Source organism: Hydra viridissima, unplaced genomic scaffold (assembly GCF_058129835.1).
Source record: "Hydra viridissima isolate aposymbiotic clone 2 unplaced genomic scaffold, HvirCarnegie_v1 scaffold_1, whole genome shotgun sequence".
NCBI classification, from domain to species: domain Eukaryota; kingdom Metazoa; phylum Cnidaria; class Hydrozoa; order Anthoathecata; family Hydridae; genus Hydra; species Hydra viridissima.
In genome coordinates, this window is record NW_028324300.1 from 14258024 (window position 1) to 14277639 (window position 19616).

Here is a 19616-nt window from a genome sequence, read left to right on the forward strand (position 1 = left end):
CAACTTTTGTTTTGTTTTGAAGTTACAAAAATGATATTAACGTAAATTTCTTCTGATCAACTTTTGTTTTTGTTTTGACTCATTTTGTTTTGTCACACAAAAGCACCCAGGCACCACAACCACGCATAATTATATATAATTATGCGTGGTTGTGGTGCCTGGGTGCTTTTGTGTGACAAATTACCATGAGTGTGCCATATCGTCGCGTTGGTTTGACAAGGTTCTAACTGACATTTTTGCCAAAATTGATTTTATCATTTTATTAGACTATTTAAATCATGATGAACAAAATAAACTGAAATTTACAGCTACATAGCGCATAACAAGCAAACTGCTAAAGTGCCAAAGTTCTATCTGCAACTTAATTTAACTAATATTTAGTATGACAAGGTTCTAAACTAACAATAACTGCATAATCTCTTGCTGGTTTTTATTAACTAACTATTATGATGGAGAATTTTTATACCCATCAAAAATCATATAAAAAATAAGCCTGAAAATCAACAAAAAGTGTTCTAATTTGATACCGATGTAGAATAAAATACCATTAAAGCTATTATTTGAAAATTAAAAAAAATCTTTTTTATAACGTTACTCAAATTGACAACATGTGCCAATGTGACCGGTCCTGTCACATTACGAAACAAAATACTGGTTTCGATTAGCATAGAAATAACTGTTATAATTCAAAATAAAAGGGGATTTTTGAGCTAAAGTTATCTTTTTATTTTAAAGTAATGATGTTTTTGCATTAATAAATTTACAAACTTACCGCAGTCAATGTAAGTACATTTCGCCGCGCCATTCCCTTACGGTAAGTCGATCTAACTATATTTTGCAGTACCTACCCCAAAAATTAAGTCAATACTTCTTCTTTTTTTTTTACTTATCTACAACGATCAGTCGATATATGTGCACTTTGGAACGTTGATCTTACAAAGTAACTTATTTTAACTTGTTAAATCAAAAAAATCAGTAATATTAAAATTTAAACAACTTGTAATAAAACGTTTTTGTAGCAATAATAAAAACCAGGCTGCGTAATTAAAAAAAGATTTAAAAAATGATTTGAAAATAATTTTTCTGAAAGTTTTTTTCGAAAGTTTGAAAATAAAAAAAAAGACAATTTGAAAAGTATTAATTTTCGTTTTAAGCAAAATATCAACAGAAAATGGAAGGAGTAGTATTTGATATCAAAAGCAGATATGATAGTGACGAGTTTGTTGTTCCAACCAGTGAAAGCGGCGAAGGCTGTTGTGAATTAAGTACACGGTTAGTAACCTAATATAACTTTTTTGTGTGACTTTGCCCATGCATTTACATATTAAAATAACTATATTTATAAGCTTCGGAAAAGTTGTTTAAAAAGATTTTTCTTTTTAACATGTTCAAACAGGAAGAAGAGGGGTTTTAATTTAACCAGAACTGCACAAGATTCTAAAGGAAATATTGTAGAAGACGCTTTTGGAAACAATGCCAATGTTTATGTAGCACAGGCTGAAAGTAATTTTGAGATAGACATGAATGTGCAACCTACGAATGATGCTGAATTAGTGACAAACAAGTGAGCGAAATATGTAGTGTTCCCCCTCGATCATCCTCTAAATCATAAATATTTTTAAATATATTTATGGTTTGTTTTTATCATAAAAGTTTCATCTAAAAAGTGATTTTGATATTAAAGTCTACTATTGTATACAAAGTGAACTATTTTTAACCACTTAAGAATGATTCAATCAGTATATAATAATATACTAGAGATATTATTATCAACTAAGTAATATTACTCTTCTAGGGATCACGTTCAACAAACGATTAAAAAAAAAGTCCGAAAACGAATATCTAAACCTGAAACCTGGGGATGTAATAAAAGAAAAAAGGCATACCAAGCTGGTAAAAATTATACAAGTCGAAGAGGAAAACAAGTACCGAATAAGATCATTCAAACAAACAAAAAAAACTGTCTGGCAAACTGTAAGTACGAATGTACTAAGAAAATATCAGATGAGCGAAATGATATTTTTTTATCATTTTATGCCTTAAATTCAGCTACTGAAAAGAGGCATTTCTTTATTACTTCAACTGATCGCACAACCACTGCTAGACCAAAAAGATACCATGAGGGAAATAATGATAGTGAAAATGCAAATAAAGAAACTGATGACCACGCTGAAAAACAATTTTTTTCAAAAAGGAAGTACGCCTATAGATATTTTTTTCATGTAAAAGGAGAAAAAGTTCGTATTTGCAAAACATTTTACCTAACTACACTGTCAATTTCACAAAAAGCCAGTTTACACAGCTCACAATACCAAAGATGTTAAAACAAATACTCCAGCACAAGATCTACGAGGTAAGATCATGAAAGGCAAACGTACACCGCACAGTGATGCCAACTCAGCTAGGGATCACATAAAATCTTTTCCAACAGTTGAGTCACATTATTGTTGTGTAAGTACCAATAGAGAATACCTTGAGTCACACCTTAATGTTTCAAAAATGTATAATCTTTACAAAAAGAAATGTATAAACGAAAATGTTGAGCCAGTAAAAAAATCTATGTACAACCATATTTTCTCAACCGAATTCAATCTTGGTTTTCACATTCCCAAAAAGGATAGATGCGACCTTTGCGAGAAGTTTAAACTTGTTGAAAACACTGATACTATGTCTGAAAAATTGAGAGAAGACTTTGAAAGGCATCAAGTTTTTAAAAAAGAAATGAGAAATATACGTGCTGAAGAAAAAAAAGATAAAAATATTCCGGTTTTACTATTTGACCTTCAAAATGTTATTTTGACTCCGCATGCAGAAATTAGTTCCCTATTTTATCTGAGAAAGCTAAGCGTGTATAATTTGACAGCTTTTTTTTCAACAACCAAAAAAGTGTACTGTGCATTATGGAATGAATCAATGGCAGGAAGAAGCGGCAATGATCTAGCCAGTATCTTTTGCAAAATTTTGAGTGATGTGGCAGAGGAAAACGACGTGACTTAATTACTTGGTCTGACTCCTGCGTTCCTCAAAATCGGAATAGTATATTATCAAATGCTGTGTTACATTTTTTAAGAGACAATCCTAACATTAACTCAATCACTATGAAATATTCCCTTCCAGGTCATTCATGCGTCCAAGAGGTGGATCATGCCCATAGCGAAATTGAGAAGCTCATGAGGAAAACTGATTTTTACAGTCCAATTGGATTGATAAAGATGTTGAAACAAGTGAACAGAAAAAATCCTTATCGTATCATTCAAATGAAACCACATGACTTCAAGGAGTATTCAGTAACAGCAAAGCTGTTTAATTACAAGTCAGTTTCTTTTTCTAACGTTGCTGTTCTAAAATTTACTCAAACATCTCACATTATACATTTTAAATCTAGCCATGATCGCAATGAACCTATGAACTGTGCGAATGTCAAGTTCAATGAAAAACCTAACAGAAAGAATGCAGCAACAAGTTCATCAACTTCCACTGTTTTGAATGTAAAACCAAAGATTCAAAATTGTACAAAGGAACTTGCAGACTTAAAAAACAAAGATATTAAAGCTGCATTTCCGCTTATGCCTCTCGAGGACAGAGATTACTATCAAGTTGTACTTCACCTATAAAATAAACATGAAAAACTTTTAAGGGTTGTACTTAATGTAATGGTTTTAAAATGTACCAAAAAATGTAGTACAAAAAAAAAAAAAAAAAAAAAGAGTAAACAAAATGTTGTAACCTTGTTTTGTGACTGAAACAATAGTCTATTTTATAAAAATTAGCTTTTTTATCATATCATTGTTTCAGATACAAAATTTAAAGTAACTAGCTGCCTCAGTCACGAAATTTAAAAGTCACTAACATGTTTCTAACTACCATTAAACAGCAGTTAGAACCTTGTCATAGTGAGAATATGATTATTTCACTATGACAAGGTTCTAACTGCATTTTGGGGGTATTCATTTTTCTATGAAGAGTTAAACATTTTTTAATCAAAAGTAGTAATACTTATAGCAAATGCTTATGTTATCATGAGTAAAAAATATTATCGATGGATTTTAATAATTTTTGGTGGTAGGAACATAACAATTTTTAACATTAATTTTCTCAAAACTACTCGCGGATCAGTTAGAACCTTGTCAAACCAACGCGACGATATATAGCACATTTATGATGATTATTAAAAAACCAATTTATCTATTTTTAACCGATTAAAATTGTATAAATAGGGTAAAAATATTATGTTTTATATGTTGATTAAAAAGTAACAAATGCGGTGTTGATCTTCAAAATATAATATAATGCGCAATCGGTATTAATCTTGATCACCTTTGGATCAAAAGTCTACTTTCAAGGTTCTCTTTGTAGTTGTACTGGTTAATTCTGCCGTTATAAATGTTGTATGACCCTTTGTGGGAGAAGCATTCCCATATTCCGATTGATCCTCCTCCGCCTTGTATCCTTGGTACACAAAAACGCTCTTTGAACTTTTCACCAGCCAGCCTCTTGATAAATAATCTTGACTTGCAATTTATCACCTAAAAATTGGATTGGTCGCTGAAAATGACTTTGGCCCAGTCTTCTACAGACCAGTGAAGTCTTTCTCTACACCACTTTAATCTTTTAGGCGATCTGAGACACACAAAAGTGATTTTCGAGCAGCGACATATCAATCTAAGCCTTTCTAATTTGGGCATCTTTGTACAGTCCATCTACTAACACTAACGTTACCAGGAGTATTTGTGAACCCTTCAGCAAGTTCGTGGTAAGAAATTTTAGGATCTTGTCTAACCTTTCGATAGAGATAACCTTGGTCTCTTAAAGTTAGCTTTAAAGGCCTACCAAACCTTGGTAAATCTTTGACATCATTATGTAGCTCGTGGTTTTTCAACGTTGTTTGTAAACATTCAAGCGAAACATTGCACTTTCGAGCTATTTCTCGTTGGCTTTTTGTTTTATCTTTTAGCAGACCTACAACTTGTCTCGTACGTTGTCTAAAACAGCTATTCTGCCCATTTTTGTCTTTTTACTTTACCAAATAATTACCAATGTGAATAACTCAAGATTTAAAAATGAAAACTTAATTTTATTTTCGCAAGAACGTTTATATAGTTCGAAAGAAATCAACCACCAAGTTTTAGATCGCTCGGATAACATTTCGTTGAGATATTTCAACTTAAGTCGTTAAATTATAGCTGACTCAATATTTTTGCTACATTAGAAGTACAGGTATATTCTAATTGAATTAATAATTACTCAAGACTGGTTAACCTAACAAGTTCGAATTATATACCAATTAATTAACACGTGTAATGCGCTTTTAATCGTATTAATTTGTTGGTTTCAAAGATAATTTTGAAAAAAACAAAAATTTCGCATAAAAAAACTAGTAACTAGTATATTTATGCAACCCTATGTCAATTATTTTAAGTTTTGCGCTTTTGTTAAGTACCCTATCATTGTTTATTTGTTTTTAATTCAAAAAATTAATGTTTCTACTTTGATTAAAATAGTTTTTTCACTTTATTTTCCGTATGCATATGGGTAGTATCTCTATTATTGTTAAGTGTCCGGGGTTACCCACATCTCCCCTCATAATATAAAATTTTGAGAGAAAATTAGAAAGCTACAATTTTAATTTATAATGACCCAATGTAAAATAAATGCGATATCAGCTTACAAATGATCTTCTACAAATTTTCCAAAGTTATTTTTTCCAGTTGGTTTTCAGTAAACAAGCCACATTTGTAACACATACCAATGGTGTCAGCTTCTTTTGAGAAGATGGTATTGCCAATCCGTTTAATTGCTTTTTTGACATAGTAGATTGAAGACAAATTTTCAATCTACGTGTTAACGAGAAAGATTTTTCAGGGAAGGCACTTATAGCTGCGCCAACCAGGGCTTGTTAATTACACAGTTAGCGAGATCATGCCGTAATTCTGTACTTAACAAGTTTTTCCCATTTAATATTTGTTTACATGTTGTGCACTCACTTTGAAGTTCAGCTTGGCGGTTTTCAAAAGGTCTGAAGTGTGTGTTAACTGAATTCAATTGAATCAATTTTATTTAGTTTTGAAAATTTTATTGAAAATGGGTTTCAGAAGTGAAAAAAAATGTAATCAAGGAAAAAGATGAGTTCTTTAAACCGTTAACATTCATTTTGATTGATCCTTAGTGTAGTTTGAGGATAAGTGTAACTTTGAAATGTAAATGTGGGTGAAGTATTTTTGTTTTAGTGCTTTTGAACTTAAAACTATCTAATCAATTATTCTAACTTATTATTATTATAGTTAATTATTTTAATTAATTTTTATAATTAATTTTTCTTATGTTTGTAATTAACTTCAGGAAGTTTTCAAGAGTTATGTTTCTAATATAGAAAACAGTAACTTAAAAGGCTACATTTTTTTTGCCGTATTTATAATTTTGCATTATTTTTAAAAAAAAAAATTATTATTGCCTGTTTTTTGACTGGTATGTGTTTACTATTTTCAAATAGAGCATCCCTCCATCGGAAATTGCGTAAATGCGGTAAAATGATTGATTGAGCTTGGTTTTTTTTTGACTAAATTTTAAAAAGTATTTGGCACAAGGTGGTGCAAGAGAAATAGGTGCTCAAATTTTTTTACACATCGCATTGACATAATCAATTACCAAATATGTCATATACTTGTCTGTAGCACACTCATATCTCCAGATATTTGATAACCACTAAGAATTTCAAGTTTTGTAAAAAAAATGGCATCTGCTGTTGCAAATTAAAAAATTAATTGTTTTCAAAACATTAAAAATATACTTTAAAATTGCTAAGCAACTTTTTACTCTCCATAAAAGTCAATAAAAGAAAATTGTTGATTTCATTTTTCTGATTTTAGGGAGTTCACAGTTTTAGTGGCTTTAATTATTAGGGGACAGAAATTTTGTTGATTTCAGGGGTTTTTTAAGGATCTTACTGATTTTATGGTAACTTATTTTTCTGATTATATGTTTTTTTTCTTAGAGGAGGATCCGATTGTTAAAGGGATAAATATATATATATATATATATATATATATATATATATATATGTATATATATATATATCCCTTTAACAATTGGATCCTAAATTTGACAACATTTTAGCTGATTTCAACATTGACGAAACCCTGAAGTAACAAAACAGACTTAATATAAGTCTTATTTACCTATAAAGATGGTCTAGTAAATGGGTCTAGTTTTCTGAAAGTTTCGCAAAAAAGTTGGATAGATTTCAACTTTATTTGTGGCAAATTTATTCACTTAAATAAGGAACCAATCAGATCCTTTAAAATATGCAAACTCAGAAATCGTGTTATAAAACTAACACATCGAAATTGTTGAAAATAAAATAAATTTAAAAATGGCCGACAACAACCCGTTAACGGAGTGGTTGAGAGATAGAGATGTCTCTCAGACGGACTATGATAAAGATAAAAACACTTTTTTTTTTATATGAAATACGGTGAACAAGAAGAAATTTATGTTAATATATTCATATGTATATATATGAATGTATATTAAAACCTTTAGGTTTATATGCTCCATGAAATACTTCTTTAGATGAACTGATCTTTTTAGATTGACATGAAAATTATTATTTTTAAATTCAAAATTTAAAGCTATTGTTGAAGTGTGTTACAGTAGTTAATATATGATTAAAAGCATATGTGCCAACTGTTAAAAGTTAACCTTGCAAATGAATTCCACCATTTGAATATTCACTTATTAATCAACTGTATAATGTTTGTCTTTAAATCATTTTAGCTTTTAAAGTGTCATAATATTTTGCTTTAAAGTTGTTAGACATTACCTTGAAACTATATGGTTTATTATTATGTTTTTTTGTCACCTTTAATAATAAGTTTTTAAGTTTATTTATATAAATTTATGAAGATGCTTTAAATTTACATAAATTTATGAAGATGCTTTTTATCTCATGACTTCTTTTTTATTTTCTCATCCTTTATTTTTATGTGTAATCAAATTTTTATAAATAGTTTATACATACACATATAATAGGGGATACAATTAGGTGTTTTTATAAATAGTTTTTATAAATAGTTTATACATATACATATAATAGGGGATACAATTAGGTGTTTTTATAAATAGTTTTTATAAATAGTTTATACATATACATATAATAGGGGATACAATTAGGTGTTTTTATAAATAGTTTTTATAAATAGTTTATACATATACATATAATAGGGGATACAATTAGGTGTTTTTATAAATAGTTTTTATAAATAGTTTATACATACACATATAATAGGGGATACATAATTCAAGGTTATCAAAATTTTTATGTGTTATGTGAAATCAAAGTATTTTTATGCAAATGTGCATTACACAAATAAACATTTGAATCTTTGTTTTTTTTATTTTTTATTAAAAGAGTAAAAATATTTTTACTTCAACTTCAGAAACTTTACAAAAAGTAATAATTTACAGTTTTTTACTCACTTTTAAGTTGAGACAGGAACTGATCGGTTGACATTTTTTCAAATTTATGAGTTTCTATTTACTAAGTCTAATTGCCATCCCAGTTCTTCTTCTGGTGTATTAAAGTATTCTTTAAAGTCGTCTCTGACCTGTGTTGCATCTTTTAAGTAGTTGTTATAGCCTAATTGTGTCAGTGGTTGAAGTGTAGCGGAACATAAATTGCATAACCAAGACTGCAGTTATTAAAAACACTACCATCACTCTGTCTTCCCGAGTCACCAATGTCTACCATAGTGAATTCGTATTTAGCATTACAACCTGGCAGAAGGATAATGCTATGCGTTTTTTTATAGTTAAAATATTCTGACCCTATATTATGGGGAGCTTGCCATCTATTGCACCTAGAGCATGTGGAAAGTCCAAAGTATTTTCAAATTCTTTTGCAATTGACTTCCATTCATGTTTTTCTGATGGGACGTGTAGAAAATTTCTCTCTTTCAATTAATTCCAAATGGCTGCACACGTTTCACTAATAACTCTACTAATAGTGGAAGCACTGATTCTGTAACTTGCAACAATAGTACACTGAGCATCTCCTGTTACAAGGAATCTAAGTGTTACGGCCAACCTCTCACTTGGACTGATAGGATCTCTCATTATAGTTTTTTGTTTCACAATAATAGGCGCTACAAACGCAAGCAACTCTTCGTAAGTTGTTGGAGACATACGAAAATACTTAAAAAAGTATTACTAGTCGTGCAAACGTAAATCTTGCACTAATAAATGAAACTCTCATTTCTGTTGGAGTTCTGCATAAATTTTCCTTACCCAAAATCGTTTCTTAAATTTTTCTCGTTTTATTTGCATAATCTTTAAAATAATTATTTTTCTACTAATCAATAACAACCTTTTCCTTATTAATGACATGATTTCTAGCAAAAAAAAAAGGCGTGCCAACTTGATGGTGGAATTTAACATTCTGATTCGGCGAAAAACGAGCCGCGAAAAAAATCGCGTCGCACGAAATAATTCGCTCCGTGGAAATACGCCTTAACGTTTTCAGTCAATTTAAGCTGTTCTTGTCGCGTAGTCAATGGATAATTTTTTTCAAAATATCATTAGTTGCTTGTTTTTGTAACCGAAATAACTTTACTTATATGATTTGAAATTCTAAACTAACTAAAGTTGGTCTTTATATATCTATGCCTTTATACTTTTTAGCTAGCGTCATGACGAAAAGAAGCGAGGTTACGGTAGTCGATATCAAAGCGGAAGTTCAAAAGGTATTGCGGTAGGCCCTAGCAAAGTTGTTGGCGGGGATGGTGGGCGTCTCCAGAAAGATACTGAAGCAAAATAGAAAGTTGTTTTTTGTAATAACTTCTTTTACGCCAGAAAATATGTGCTATTCTTTAACTGTGTTCATTACGTTGGTTTAACATCGCTCTACCACATAATGACATCGTCTTTACGTCAGTAATCTGACGTCGCTCCGACGTTGGTTTAACATCTCTCGACATTGATTGATACGGAATTCTGACGACGCCCGATGTCTTTTTTTCGACGTCGTCCACCCTTTCCATTTCCAACGTAAATCCGACATCGATCTGACGTCAGCTCCGATATCGATCCGACGTTGTTCCGACGTCGCTTTGCCCACTGGGTAGTAAAGTTAAAAAAAGCCTCAAATGGCTTTTTTTTATGTTTTTGGAACCATTTTAATTGAACTTTAGGATAACTATTTTTTTTAAATACCACCTTCTATCTTCCACTTTACCCGATATATTCTAAAACGAACCGATATTTATGTTAAAACAAACCGGTTATTCGGCACAACTTGGTATAAATTATCCGACCAACTACTATTATAATATATAATCATGGGAATGAATTGGGAAAAAATCTCCTGGGTAAAAAGTAAATTAAATCGCTAAATGAGGTATAACATTATTCTTTCAGTTCTTTTTGGTTATGTGGAGATAAATATACATCCTTCCTCCCCCTCTTCTAACATTAAACCCTTATTATAGTTCACTAATGAAGCCCATTTATGAGAATTATATTTTCTTAAATTTCATTAACGCTTTTTGCGTGCTGCCATATCTATTTTGTTTTTTATTATATTTCGAGTTATCAAACTTTAATGGTAATTACTTTAGGAAATGCCTTGAATTATTTAAATTTTATCAGCTCAACGTCTCCTTCCATATTAAGCAGAGGACGCCATAATTGTCAAATATTTTAAAATTTAGTGTCAGTGCTCAAGTATTATTTGGGCATGAAATTAAGTCGAGAAAAAAGTTGTTTTTGAGGAATATTTTAACACTAAGAAATAAAAAAGTTCTCGATGGAAAAAAAAACAACAAACAAACAAAAGGTCACTTTTAAGTTGAAATCCTGTAACAAAAATATATGAATAAAATTATTTACTTAAAAAATGCATAGCATAAATTTATAATTACGAAATTATCTCTAATTTCGTAATTAGAAGTTTATTTTACGCATTTTCTTTCGTAAAATTTCTAAATAAAACAAACGGATATCCTGATTGTGAGTTGAAAGACCTTAAATTAGTTTACAAAACACATTACCTTCAGTTATCATTATTTTGTGTAAAGCAAATTTTTGATTTAAAAAAAAAAAAAAAAAGCCTTTAAAAAAATGAAAACAAATTAGTAGCATATATTAATATGATTGTTTCATATCCGCTGCAATATTAAGTTGCGCATTTCGAATAAAATATCTGTTTGGATAATTCCACTAAATTTCAATTACTAAAACAGATCGGATTTAATTGCTTTTTCTTTAAATGATAATCTTTAAAGTTTTACGCTCTGTTAAGCACATTATTTAGGAGAGTTTATAAGAGAGCATTATTGTAAAACTAGCTGTTTTAAACAGCAACCGGGTTAAGTGTTGATATATTGTGAGGTACGTAATTTTGTTTTTAGCATTGAAATACTGAAGTTTCAATCCTTTGATTCATAATTTGCTAAATGCTGCATAAAAACTTAATTTATTTTTCTATCATATCGTTCAATTTTCTTATCTTTTGAAGTCTCTTTTGTAAATATTGGTTCAATCAACGACTCCTGCAATTAACAGCTAGAGCTCGTTGCAGCATCATTATCTTGATTGTTGGCAAAAGATTTCAATGAGGAATTTTTGATATATTTCTTTAACTTTCATCTCTCAGATAATCAAAATGGATGGCTACAAAGGTCTTAATCAGGGAGTGTTGGATAAATACATGGATCTTGATACAAAAGGTAAAGTGCAAGCAAATTACATTTGGATTGATGGTTCAGGTAAGACACTGAGGTCAAAAACAAAAACTCTCGATTATGATCCAACCACAGTGGAGCAACTGCCGATTTGGAACTTTGACGGATCGTCAACCGGTCAAGCAGTTGGTCAGAATAGCGATGTTTATTTGCACCCCGTCGCTATGTTTCCCGATCCTTTTAGAAGAGGGAAGAACAAGCTTGTTTTATGCGAAACTTATACTTATGACCACAAACCAACGGAATCAAATAAAAGAAAATCTTGTAAAGCAGTTATGGAGTCTGTTAAGGTATTATACATTTTCATATTTTTTTCTTGGTGCACAATAAGGAATTATATTTGGAAAACAATATTTTTGGAAATTTTACATTTAGAATTTTTAATCCATTATGTTATCCATTGCAATAATTGTAAAACCATTCTTTTTTAGGATTTTCATCCTTGGTTTGGTCTTGAACAAGAATATTCTCTGCTTGATCGTGATGGACATCCACTTGGTTGGCCAAAAGGAGGTTATCCAGCTCCACAAGGCCCATATTACTGTGCTGTTGGAACAGGTAGAGTTTTTGGAAGAGAAGTAATGGAAGCTCACTATCGAGCATGTCTATATGCAGAGATAAAAATATCTGGGGAAAATGCTGAAGTCATGGCTTCGCAGGTTTAAATTGAAAAATACTATTACCTTATTTAGTTCCATAATAGTATAACATATAAGTATGTTGTTATTATATTTTTAGTATTATAACAAGTATCGAGTATCTAAAATTCTCTTTTCAGTGGGAGTTTCAAATCGGGCCTTGTGAAGGCATTGAAATGGGCGATCACTTATGGGTTGCTCGTTATTTGCTTGAAAGAGTTGCGGAAGATTTTGGAATTGTTGTTACGCTTGATCCTAAGCCTATTCCAGGTGATTGGAATGGGGCCGGTTGTCATTCAAACTATAGGCAAGCATCTTTCTTTTTGTTCAAATTTTAATTTTTAACATTTTAAGATGATGTATTTATTACTTTAATTCTAAGTCAATTATAATAAGTTATGTAAATTTAATTTTAAATTATTTAGTACGGAAGAAATGCGAAAAGAGGGAGGAATCAAAAAAATATACGAAGCGATTGAAAAGTTATCTCTAAATCATAAGCACCATATTCGTTGTTACGATCCTTCAGGTGGTAAAGACAATGAAAGACGTTTGACTGGCCATCACGAAACTTCGACCATACACAAGTTTTCACATGGTGTAGCTCACCGTGGTTGCAGCATTCGAGTGCCGCGTCAATGCGCTGAAGATGGATACGGATATTTAGAGGACCGAAGACCCGCCTCTAACTGCGACCCCTATGTAGTAACAGAAGCAATTGTCCGAACAACAATTTTGAACGAAATAGTAAACGAGTAACTTTCTTCAAAATACGAATACCATCAATTTAGTGTAATGTGTTCAATTTACTTCCTAAATACATAATCGTTTCCTTTCAAATCTTTTCCCAAATGATATTTTAAATATAAACTTGAATTTTTTGCACGTTTTTGACAATGGATTTCCGATCAGATCATTTCATAAAGTTATGAAACTTTAATTTTTAAGCTTCGGAGTAAAATTAATTTGATCAACTTAAAGTCGGAGACATTTTAGCTCACAGTTAATCGTAAGACCGATTAAGATTTTCATTGTTAAAAAAAGGGATTAAAATTCCTACTTTGAAAGTTGTTGTACTGAAAGACATCGTTTAAATATTTTTTTACGAATTTCCCCTCTCCCTAAAATAGTTATTTCTTCTGAGGATTATTGCGAAGATTGTTGCTTTGTTTTTAAAAATATAACGAGAATATCAAACATGATTCAAGAGAGTATGAAGATTGTCATTGTTTTTTCATGAAAGTGTAATTTGAAATTATATTTTACAAAATACCTACAAAATTTAAAAAAAAAAAAAAAAAAAATTCTGAATGAAGAATGCAGAATGCAACTTTTAAAAAGTCGACAACAATATTCGGAATGAAAAACAGAGTACATGAATGTAATTATAGATTTTCAGCAATACGACAAAAATTATAAAAATATGAAATCAATAAAAATTAATCTATAAACTGCTTTTTGAGCTCTATATATTTATATATAGATGTAATGATTAAAACAATAATTACAGTTTAACAAACATAAAACTGAACTTTAGAAAATTCTCAACTAACAAATACTTTAGCAAGTGGTAAAAATTTCTGTATTTGTAAAAATGAATGAAATGGATTAATCGATGTGGTAGTTAAGTGATGTCCTCAAAAAAATTTACCAAAAGCCAAAGAAAATTTACCACACTTAAAAATCTGTTATTATTAATTCATGTAAAGTTCGTTTAAAGATTAGTTTACAAACAAGTTTAAAGTACTTGATTTACCAACTAAGTTGATTATATGGTTGGTTTCTACCTCTGATTTTCAATATTACACATGCTTTTTATATGGCATTTTTAATAAAGTCGAATTTATATAAATGAACTACTTTTTGTACTTAAAACCAAAAAGTATGCCCAAAGCTTTACGGTACACGAAACACGTGTTATCAATCAAGTGTGATTAAAAAAACGCATGATTTGATCACATGCAAATGGATAAGCTTTGAGTGTTAATAAAGGAAAAGCTTTTTAAAAGCATTTTAATACCAATTCAGATTAAAACTATTAAAATACTTTCAATTTTTTCAAAAGCCTATTTTTTGCAAATAATTATATCATGTTTATTAAAAATGAGCGCTACATTATTTTACACATTCACAACCAGTATATATGATGTATTTGATTAAAATATATTGTTAGAAATTTTGGGTTTGTAAGAAATTTATTTTTCGTCACCTGAACCTCAAAAATTGTTTCATTTGTGTCATTAATTTTCGACGAGACGATTGAAATATATTTGAATTATATTTATTAAAACAAACAAACAAACAAACAAAAAAACAGAATCAGAAATTAAGGTGAAAAGTGGGTGAACTTAACTTTAAAATAATTTAATGTAACAACCAATGCTGTTATAAACAAGATGAAGGATTTTTTTTTGAAAAAAAAATTTGTTTTCGGGGTTAAAACTTTAAAAAAAAGATTTTTAAAAAATAAATATTATTTATAAGAAAAATTTTAAAAATCTGCTTCCTAACTCCCATACTAAATAACGAGGTGGATGTAAATTTCAATAAAAAAGGTCAAGTGCTTTAGTCTGGGTATTCCGCATAGTTTTGCTACCCAAAAGTATTTAAACTGAAAGAAACAGTGTTTCATTTTCAGAAACTTACAAAAAACATTCTTCTCCTTGAAAAATTTATTAAAAATAGTTTCTTAAAAAGAAAAATGTTTTAAAAAAAAAAGTTAGGTACTTCCTCCTAAATAGGTTGACCACAGAAATTAAATTACATTTGTTTTTTTGGATTAAAAGGGAGTATACGGCAATCTTAATTACAACATAGTTGTGTAAAAACTACTTATAGTCGTTTTTATTTTTTCAGTGAATTTTTATTAACATTTTATTTTAAATTTTGACCTTACAGCAAAAAAAAAGACTTTTGGCACAAAGGGAAGTAAAGATTGTTTTAAAACGTGACGAGAACGTGGCGCATTCATCGCAAAAAGCAATTCAGGCTAATCTCTTTACTTAAATTTTTGAATAAAAGGGTAGTTGAAAAACTTTCTAGTGCTCAATTATTTATATTGAAGACAGTGAGAACACGAATAAGTAAATCTTGGACATAAACGCCAAGTGAAATGTCTTTTGGTAAAAGAAAATAAAATAAATAAATCGAAAGAGCCATCTGCTCTGTTAATAAGAATTTTTTGCTTGAGTTAGCAAATTGTTTGAGTTGATCTTCTTTTTTGATATTCAAAAAACAGCAATTTTGTTCACTTGTTTGTGGAGTGCGACGTTTTCTGCTGATAAATTTGTTTGAAAATATATGACGTCATAACATATTTATTTTAGGATATATTTTAAAAAATGGAAGGTTACAAAGGTCTCAACCAAAGTATCTTGGATAAGTATATGTCTCTTGATACTAAAGGTAAAATCCAAGCAAACTACATTTGGATCGATGGTTCCGGTAAGACACTAAGATCAAAAACAAAAACACTTGATTATGATCCACAAACTCCTGAAGAACTACCTATCTGGAATTTCGATGGTTCATCTACAGGCCAAGCAACTGGTCAAAATAGTGATGTTTATTTACACCCAGTTGCACTTTTTGCTGACCCATTCAGAGGAGGTAAGCACAAACTTGTGCTGTGTGAAACTTACACCTATGACCACAAACCAACAGAATCAAATAAACGAAAATCATGTAAAGCTGCTATGGAGTCTGTTAAAGTAAAAATTATTTATTTATTAAAATCTATTTGTCAGATTTTCAAAAGTATTTGATATTTGAACTGCTGCAATTTAAACTTTGGAATGGAAATATATTGAAGAACCCAAATTGTTTATTTTTTAGGACTCTCATCCTTGGTTTGGATTAGAACAAGAGTATTCCTTGCTGGATCGAGATGGATATCCTCTTGGTTGGCCAAAGGGTGGCTATCCAGCTCCACAAGGTCCTTACTACTGTGCAGTTGGAACAGGCAGAGTGTTTGGTAGAGAGGTTATGGAAGCTCACTATAGGGCCTGTCTTTATGCTGGATTAAAAATTGCTGGTGAAAATGCTGAAGTTATGGCATCACAAGTAATAAAACTTGTTTAGTTTTTCAAATATCTAACAGACTTAAATTTTAACTTTAAGTTTTAACAACTAAACTTTAAAATTGGTCATGAACCTAAATTTAAAACATTTATATATTTGTAAGTTAACTTCTCATCTAAAGTTTTATTTTTGTTTTTAATTTTAGTGGGAATTTCAAATTGGACCTTGTGAAGGTATTGAGATGGGTGATCATCTGTGGGTTGCTCGTTATCTACTTGAAAGAGTTGCAGAGGACTTTGGAATTGTTGTTACACTAGATCCTAAACCCATTCCAGGTGATTGGAATGGGGCAGGTTGCCATTCAAATTTCAGGTTTGTCTGAATATTTTAATTTTTTACTTATTGTTTTATTTTTGTCATTGAAATTCATAACTTAATTATGTAAAATATGTCATTTAGTACCATAGAGATGCGTCAAGAAGGGGGCATTAAAAAAATCTATGAAGCAATTGAGAAATTATCAAAGAACCATAAGCATCACATTCGATGTTATGATCCAGCAGGAGGTAAAGATAATGAACGACGTCTTACTGGCCACCATGAGACCTCTACAATACATGAATTTTCACATGGTGTTGCACATCGTGGATGCAGTATTCGTGTACCTCGTCAGTGTGCAGAAGATGGTTATGGATACTTAGAGGATAGGAGACCAGCATCAAATTGCGATCCTTATGTGGTTACTGAAGCTATTGTACGAACTGTTATTTTGAATGAAGTAGTTAGTGAATGAAACAGAATAGTTAGATAACAGAATATTAGCATAGTAAGATTCCATAATTGAGTTCGGTAAATATTTAAATATTTAGCAAGGTCACTTTTTTGTTTGTTTTTCTTTTCATTAGCTTTTATTTCTTTGGCTTTTGGGTTCGGTTATTCTTTGGGAGAAGTTAACACTAATTGAGTATTTTTTGTTATTCAATTCCCATTGATAGCAATATTTGTATAATATATTGTAAATATGTTAAAAGGAAGAATCTTTTGAAATGTATCTTATATGATTCTTTTAAAAACTTTAAAAGCTCTTTTTTTAATAAAAAGATTGTGAAAAGATTATGATAATGATTAATCATGAGAACAATGCAAACAACACAATCACACAATGGTTATTGTTGTTGTATTTTGTAAATTAGTTTCATGTTTAAAGTTATGTATAAAAGAATTGTCTTAAGAAAGAAAAAACGTCATCAATTACACGGAGCCATTTTAAAAAAACACTCCTTGTGATTTCAGTATGGGAATGGCATGATAGTGAGGGATTTGACATGACACTTATTAGGTTTTAAAAAATTTATAGGTGATGGAAAAACCTTGTAAGTAAAAGATCCCAGTAGACTTTGAGTTTAATCGAAGCAGTGATTACCGGAATTTCTAATAACAATGATTGTTGTCAGATTAAATGCTCAACTTATTTTTGCACAATACACCAACACATTAAAAGGATTAATGACAAATCTAATGGAAAGTTATTGTCAAGATTGTGGATGTAAACAGGTGAAATCAAAAGATTTTAAAGTAATGAATAAAGTCGAGTTAAAGTCGTGGTCAAACAACAAAAATGAAGTCTCGCCATTTCTACGATGCACAGCGAGTCAGAACGGCTAAAAAACGGCAAAAGTTATGTAACCATCATATTACATATGAACATATGGGTGAAAACTTTTAAATTTTTTTTCGAAAATTACCACTACATTTAAAGATACTCTCCACCTCATAAGGATTTAAAAAGGTCTAAAAAGTTGTTGTTGACCACTCTAAGTGCTTTATGTAAAAATTGATTTTTATGGTATTTGTCATTTTTTCTTTTTTCCTGTTTGTTAACATTAAGCTCAATTATTCTTTGCTATGAACTAATAAAATGAATATTTAGGCACATTTATAATTTTAGAAAACTAATTAGGTTTTATACAACAAAATTATACAACAAAAAAAAAAAGGCTAAAAATGTGTTCCTTTCATAAAATCCAAATTTTTACATAAAGCTCTTCCTCTTCGATTATTGAGCTGAATTTTTTTCGGTGATCTTCTAAGGTGACACAGAACAGCTTTTCAATTGACATTTCAAATTCCAAAAAAAGTTAAAAAGTAGAAAAAAGTTTTCATCCAAATAAACATGCGATATATCAATTTCAGGGTGTATGATCAGTTCTGATCAAGAGGTATTGGTACTGGTTCATCATAATCTTTCTAGATATCTTGGCTGTATGGTTCATCTTTGAAAATTTACTTATTCAACAATAAGGATCATCTCCTCTTTAATCCTCTGTTGACTATTTTTCTGTTTGTTCTTTACTTTTTATGTAGAAAGTTTATAATTTTCGGAATGTTTTAAAGAATCAACGGTGCATTTTTTTAAGAAAATTCCCCTCAATTTTGTAAGTGAGAACAAGATATTCGCTTAATATAAAATGTCATATCAGAAATCTCATATTCGATACTGCTTCTTATTTGAGGTCATTCCGCCGGTGAGGCCGAATAAACAAATGTCAAGCCTTCGGCCAAGGCACAACTAACAAACTCACTTGTCAAATTTGGTTTCAATGTTTTCATTTCAATGACTTCCAACTCGATTGTCAAACTGAGATTGATTCTGAAGTCGATGGTCTGATCGTCCAACTGAGATTGATTCTGAAGAGGTGGGCAATTTTAGGTTCCCCACAGTCTGACACAACATGGCAAAGACATGCGCTAAAAGGTTTGCACATTCTTGCTCTCCAAAAAGCGACGCTTTAAATGGTTAGATCATTTAATTGCGGGCGATGAGAAGTGGATACTTTATGTAAACCTCACAAAAAATTGTCAGTTTGCCAACGCTAAAGAGCGGGCAGAACCAGAGCCCAAAGCACATCCTCACCAAAAGAAGGTCATACTGTCAGTGCGAAAGAAAGTCATTTAAACGCGGCCACAACAATAAAAAAAGCTATTTTCTGCACAACAAAGTGTAAAGAAAATATATAATTTTGTCATGTTTGGCCACATGCCAATTTTGTCATGTGGCCAAACATGACAAATTTGGCATGTCTTAGGTTTATAGAGGTGGGACGGGTGATCCCGCCCACCATATTCTGCAGACATCGCTACAATCCGACGATCAACTTTTTAATGCCCTTTAATTTCACATGTCATGGAAAAGCTATGACGATGTTTAACTGATGTAAAAGCT

General features: G+C 30.6%; 3 protein-coding genes across 5 annotated transcripts; all 3 read left to right on the plus strand.

Annotated features, from left to right (window-relative positions):
- Positions 1–762: 762 nt before the first annotated feature.
- Positions 763–3718, plus strand: LOC145190905 (uncharacterized). 3 transcript variants are annotated; one of them, XM_090094098.1, is made up of 4 exons: positions 763–940; positions 1155–1272; positions 1397–1564; positions 1796–3718. In XM_090094098.1, exons 2-4 carry the CDS (start codon positions 1172–1174, stop codon positions 2322–2324), a joined length of 798 nt encoding a protein of 265 aa, XP_089950224.1. In that variant the 5' UTR covers positions 763–940; positions 1155–1171; the 3' UTR covers positions 2325–3718. The 3 variants fall into 3 exon arrangements, 2 of the variants coding, with proteins under 2 accessions (XP_089950224.1, XP_089950213.1); XR_016454520.1 differs by lacking the exon at positions 763–940 and having other exon boundaries at positions 1059–1272; positions 1796–2988; positions 3118–3718; XM_090094087.1 differs by lacking the exon at positions 763–940 and having other exon boundaries at positions 1059–1272.
- Positions 3719–11245: 7527 nt separating this feature from the next.
- On the plus strand, positions 11246–13213 carry LOC145188339 (glutamine synthetase-like). The gene is made up of 5 exons (XM_090068038.1): positions 11246–11382; positions 11648–12025; positions 12167–12394; positions 12514–12680; positions 12799–13213. The coding sequence occupies exons 2-5, from the start codon at positions 11657–11659 to the stop codon at positions 13130–13132; spliced, it is 1098 nt and encodes a 365-aa protein (XP_089924164.1). The 5' UTR covers positions 11246–11382; positions 11648–11656; the 3' UTR covers positions 13133–13213.
- Positions 13214–15238: 2025 nt separating this feature from the next.
- LOC149893472 (glutamine synthetase-like) lies at positions 15239–17504 on the plus strand. The gene is made up of 4 exons (XM_090067992.1): positions 15239–16083; positions 16208–16435; positions 16599–16765; positions 16853–17504. Exons 1-4 carry the CDS (start codon positions 15715–15717, stop codon positions 17184–17186), a joined length of 1098 nt encoding a protein of 365 aa, XP_089924118.1. The 5' UTR covers positions 15239–15714; the 3' UTR covers positions 17187–17504.
- Positions 17505–19616: the final 2112 nt, after the last annotated feature.

Excerpts from the sequence above, each read along its gene's own strand:
- LOC145190905 (XM_090094098.1), top strand. The coding sequence starts at position 1,172 with ATGGAAGGAGTAGTATTTGATATCAAAAGCAGATATGATAGTGACGAG. Across the intron at positions 1,273-1,396 it reads TGTTGTGAATTAAGTACACG|GAAGAAGAGGGGTTTTAATT; the intron begins GTTAGTAACCTA and ends ATGTTCAAACAG. Across the intron at positions 1,565-1,795 it reads GCTGAATTAGTGACAAACAA|GGATCACGTTCAACAAACGA; the intron begins GTGAGCGAAATA and ends TTACTCTTCTAG.
- LOC149893472 (XM_090067992.1), top strand. The coding sequence starts at position 15,715 with ATGGAAGGTTACAAAGGTCTCAACCAAAGTATCTTGGATAAGTATATG. Across the intron at positions 16,084-16,207 it reads CTGCTATGGAGTCTGTTAAA|GACTCTCATCCTTGGTTTGG; the intron begins GTAAAAATTATT and ends TTTATTTTTTAG. Across the intron at positions 16,766-16,852 it reads GGTTGCCATTCAAATTTCAG|TACCATAGAGATGCGTCAAG; the intron begins GTTTGTCTGAAT and ends TATGTCATTTAG.
- LOC145188339 (XM_090068038.1), top strand. The coding sequence starts at position 11,657 with ATGGATGGCTACAAAGGTCTTAATCAGGGAGTGTTGGATAAATACATG. Across the intron at positions 12,395-12,513 it reads CTGAAGTCATGGCTTCGCAG|TGGGAGTTTCAAATCGGGCC; the intron begins GTTTAAATTGAA and ends TTCTCTTTTCAG. Across the intron at positions 12,681-12,798 it reads GGTTGTCATTCAAACTATAG|TACGGAAGAAATGCGAAAAG; the intron begins GCAAGCATCTTT and ends TAAATTATTTAG.